This window comes from Rana temporaria, chromosome 3 (genome assembly GCF_905171775.1).
Source record: "Rana temporaria chromosome 3, aRanTem1.1, whole genome shotgun sequence".
Classification (NCBI taxonomy): domain Eukaryota; kingdom Metazoa; phylum Chordata; class Amphibia; order Anura; family Ranidae; genus Rana; species Rana temporaria.
In genome coordinates this window covers 493,494,293-493,499,427 of record NC_053491.1, presented here as the reverse complement: position 1 = coordinate 493,499,427, position 5,135 = coordinate 493,494,293, and the positions used below count along the sequence as shown (strand labels likewise).

At 45.4% G+C, this 5,135-nt stretch overlaps 1 protein-coding gene across 1 annotated transcript; it reads right to left on the bottom strand.

Moving 5' to 3' along the window:
* Positions 1-3,494: 3,494 nt before the first annotated feature.
* LOC120931044 (C-reactive protein-like) lies at positions 3,495-4,674 on the bottom strand. Its single transcript, XM_040342168.1, has one exon. The coding sequence runs from the start codon at positions 4,511-4,513 to the stop codon at positions 3,917-3,919; it is 597 nt and encodes a 198-aa protein (XP_040198102.1). The 5' UTR covers positions 4,514-4,674; the 3' UTR covers positions 3,495-3,916.
* Positions 4,675-5,135: the final 461 nt, after the last annotated feature.

Genomic DNA, 5,135 nt, shown 5'->3' with positions numbered 1-5,135 from the left:
ATCGTAGGACTCCTCGTACCCAGAGCAGAAAAATAGCGGACCTTACACCCTGCAGAAGAGATATGCCCCTATATACACTGTGGTTTTAGTAATAAACTTACCTTTAATAACAGTCTTCTATTCTATTGTATTCCATCCCAGAGCAGGAGGTCGCGGGCCACATCAGAGGGCTCCGCAGGCCACATGTGGCCCCCGGGCCACCGGTTGAGCACTAAGGTGACCACATTTTCAAACTGCCATTCAGGGACACCCCCCTCCTTCACATAAACTTGCCAATTTTAAAGGCTTATGCCGCGTACACACCATCACTTTATGTGATGAAAAAAAATGACGTTTTTGAAAACGTCACTTTAATTGACTGTGTGTGGGGGAAAACGTCGTTTTATGTCTTGTAAAAAACGACCAAAAAAAATTGAAGCATGCTTCAATTTTATGTGTCGTTTTTCAAAAGTGCACTTTTTACTTCACATAAATTGACCGTGTGTAGCAAAAAACGTTGTTTTCTAAGACGTTTTTTCATCCACGCATGCCCAGAAGCTACTTATGAAGCAAGCTTCAATGGTAAAACGTGGTGGAACGTAACCTCACTTTGCAAGAACATTGTGAGAAAAACGATGGTGTGTAGGCAACTTCGTCTTTGAAAATTGAAGTTTCAAAAACGTCATTTTTTACTTCACAGAAAGTGTCGTTTTTTTTCATCACATAAAGTGATGGTGTGTACGCGGCATTATATGCAAGTAATTGGCCATAATAGGGGTATGGGGGTCCGGGTACTGCCTTGGGGGACATCAATGCAAAAAATGTTTTTAAAAATTATAGTTTTTTCAGGAGCAGTGATTATAATTATGCTTAAAGTTCAACAATAAAAATGAACAATTCCTAAATATAGTTCCTGGGGGGTCCCCTTAGTCTGCCTGTAAAGTGGCACATGTATACCATGTATAGAACCTGCCGCAGCAAAAATTACATTTCTAAAGAAAAAAAAACATTTAAATTCACTCACGGTTGCAATTTCTGGCACCCGGCTATTGAAAAAATGACAAAGCAAAAAAAAGGTAGTGCCCCCCAGCACCCACGGGCTCTACCCCCCCACCCCAAAGCACCATGTCCCTATCTTACCCTGGCTGGTGGTTGTGGTAGCATGCAGGCAGCAGGGTTATCAGAATCTGGAAGCCCCCAAAGGTCCCAAAGGGTCTGGAATTGAATTCAGCTGTCAGCGGGGAAGCCCATTGACAGCTGATGACTCATCAGTTGTTAGGGATGCTGGCTTCCCAGCCCCGCTCCTTAACGACCAGCTTTTACTGCTCCCTGGTTGACGCAGTGGGTAGTGCATTGCAGGGCATTTGGCGGGGGGAAAAACAGCCTGGGCTGGGAAACAGACAGTTTCCATCGTCGGCTCATCGGGTGGCTGTGTCAGTTTCATTCCGGGACACTGTATTGTCCTGGAATGAAGGTGCCTGGGACCCAGGACAGAACTGCAAAATGTGGGACTGTCCCGGGCAATCAGGGACGCGTGGTCACCCTATTGGGCACCCCTGATCTAATGGGTCCGTTTACAGAACACCCTGCATTTTCCTCAATAAATGAAAGTTGTTATCTGATAGACAGGAGGATGACATCATAATACCACCTTGTCCAACCAGAGAAATTTCTGCATTCAGTGAGAAGACTACAAAGCATTCTATGAATACCGCCCGTGCCAAGGGAGAGGACCCCTGTGGTTGATATGCAGCAGGGTAAAAACTCAGGATTCAGGACTCAGCACAGGACCTGGAAGGCATGGGAGAGCTTGGTATTAGAAGAGGAATCTAAAGTGATTGTCCACTTTCACAGGAGATCCCACAGATGTGACACATGTATACTTTCATTTTGCTCAAGTTGGACCAATATAACAGCAAAAATACCCATACCTGGACTTCAACTTTAAAAACATTCACGCGGGCAGATCAGGTCACATGCTGTGTGTTCACTCCTGGTCGGTGACCCAGAGATTTTCCATAGAGATGAGTGGGCCGGTTCATTTAAGTCCCATCAGACATAAGCTCAGGCCAACCAGCCAAACTTCACTTCACCTGGATGAGTGCCCTTATAGTCCAAAAGTCACAAGCACTGGCAGAGTGACAAGAGGGCTGCTCCATGGAGAACATTCTGATGCCTTGTACATACGATCGGTTTTCCCGGCGGTAAAAAGTCAGCCAGGAAAACCGAGGGGAAAACCGAAAACCTGTTCGATAGCTTTTTCCCCCTACACACGGCAGGGGGTTTCCAGACAGGAAAACTGCCATGAGAGCTTTGGTCGGGAATCCCGGCCTTGTGTATGCTCCACCACAGTGTTTCCCATAGGTAAACTGCTATCGAGAGTATGCTAGGCCTAGTGGCCTAGTGATATAATGTTAGCTATGAACATGTTAGCTATGGAGACAGACACATCTGCTTAGTAAACAATATCTCATTTATTTCCCAAGAAAATAGGAATATCACACACTAAACAGCAGATATCTATAGAGCCTATAATAACAATGAAACATCACAGATACTTAACACATCCTCTAGATACTCTTCTTCGGCTGGTCTCAGATGTTAAAGAGGGCTAAGCCTCTTGGCTTAGGCCAAAGCCAGGATTCCACAAGCAAAGCCTCAAGCTGGCAGAGACACAGCCTCATGGCCAAAGGCCTGCAGCAAAAGAGAGAGAGAGAGAGAGAGCTCTCTGTGGAAACAGCCCTTTTTACAAAACTCAGTCATGGATTCATCCAAACCCCCCTCCCATTGCAAGCCCCACTCGGTTTTGGACAAATCAGAGTGTTCACAGGGCAGTCTTCCTATTACTGAGTGTCCTGCTGAACTTGGCCTCTGGGAGGCAGTATTGCCCATATAATCTCCAATAGCTTGCTGGTCTTTGATCATTGCCATTACTTATTTTTGCAGTTACAACTCTCTCTTTGAAGCTTGCTTGCGGAGTGGCTAATCAAGGAATCTCACAGACAGATTGGAGCCGCTAGTGTCATGTAAAGTTACAGGCTTAATTGAGTACGTTCCAACTTGGGAGCCAAATGGCAGAGAGTGAGAATATCTTTATTCTTTAAAAACCATGGCAGCCTAGCTGATCTTTGGAGAATAGGAAACAGATATGTAGAAAATCCAGAAATATGACATCGGACCATGTTGCCTTCCAACATCCTGTGATGTCCTCACCACCCCCTGTATGACATCACTGCCCTAATAAGAAACAATATACCTTATTAGAAGAGCAATTAAGAAGGAAGACCAATACTTCCTTATAGGGACAATAATATAAATGTAGGCAGTTAATTTTGGATCCATAATAAGTTGTTCTTCAATGGATCAGCAATAGCAGCCTGCTTTTCATAGTTATGTGTTGGGATTGGTGGTTCCATTGAGGAGAAGGGTCAATAAGTGAATATTACATTGTTAATTCAGGTTATGATGCCACCTAAGTATACAAACCTTGAAATAACTGTTACCTGTGATGGATATTTGCATGCTCATAGTTTTAATGCAGAAATCGATACACACAAAACCCATGCCAATTTCCAGAACCTGACACCACTTCAAGCATTGAAGACAAAACATTTATTTTAAGATTGGATGGAGAGTGGAAGGGTTAGACCCTCTACCAAGTGTTTATGGCTGTGTCTGTGCTAGGGGAGATTCACTCTTTGTGTTGGTCCTGGTGGACGTTGTTTTAGAAGTTTAGAGAGCAAAAGGTGAGAGGAAATCTTCCAATGTTCTGGTGATGTTGTGGAGATTTCTTGTCCTTTCTTATTGTTTTTCCAAGGCAGGAAGCGAAGATAAATCTCCCCAGGAGGACACAGGCAGCAACAAAAACCTGATGTTCATTTTAACCCTTCCCTACTCTATTCAAACCCCTAAAAAGTTTTGGCTTTTTATTCACACTTTAATAACACGGTGTACACACTGAGCTGACGGACCCCCAGCACTTGCATTGAAGTTTGGGCTGAAGAAGAACTTCCCCTTTCTTTTCATAGACTAGAGACTTCCAACTAATGACATTTCCATAGCGGTCACCAGAGATGACTTTCTGGATGTCACTTGGAGTCAGGACAAAATCCCACATGTGGACGTCACTTATTTCTCCAACAAATGACTTTTGTGCCTCCGGAGCACCATAAAGCCGTCCCATAACAATGTTGGTTACACGATTGAAAGAAGAGCCTTTTGCAAAGACTTTTCTGGGGTAGATCTTTCCATTGAACCAAAATTGGAAGACTCCAGTGTCGGAGTCCCAGGTCACACAGATGTGTCTCCAGTTCAAGGAATCCGAGTCTGTCTTATATGATGCACCATTTCCATTTACAGCTATGAAATAAAGATTTGGAGTGACTGAGCTGATATAAAAAGCATTACTCCTTTCTGTAGTAGAGAGAGAGAAGAGATAATAAATATGTTTAATATCACTGTAGGAATTTAGGCAGAAGCTGACTTTCTTCAATGGCTTTGTAATTGTAGGTTTCAGCAGTGGCGGAATTTTCATGGTCGCAACAGTCGCAGTTGCGACTGGGCCCTGTCAGTCCGAGGGGCCCGTCACCAGGTGGGGGGGGCGCAAAAAAAAAATCCAACCGGTCCTCCTACGGCTGCGCCCGCCTCCCGTACCATTGTCCCGGCGGCGGCACGGCACTTCACTTCGGCTCCTGCGGCGTTATCAGTTTTTTTCAGCCCTTCCGCCTGGTTGGCTGGTTAAACTGTCTGTCTGTCTCCCTCGATGCGCGATTGGCGGGCGGTATAGCGGGAGGCGCTGTGCCTCTGTGGTGCGTGCGCTGATTGGCCGTATGGGACATGATGACGACGTGTACTCTGTTTACAGCGCGGTCGGCGCCAAGTTTGATTTTCGCCATCTGGAGCATCCAGCATCCAGCAGGGTAAGCAAAACACTGTACCGCAGGGGAGCGAGAGACAGTGAGCAGTGCCGAGTAGAGAGCTGCTGAAGCTGACGTAAGAAAACCAGCAGGTGATTGACCTCTGTTCAGCGCTGCTCACTGTCTCTCCATCTGCATGATTAATGTAGGAAGGGACAGAACTGGGGGGTGTCTGTGTAAATCTAAAGGGGTCTAGTGGTGCAGAGTGTTGCTGTCTAATGTAAAAGGGGTCCAGAGGTG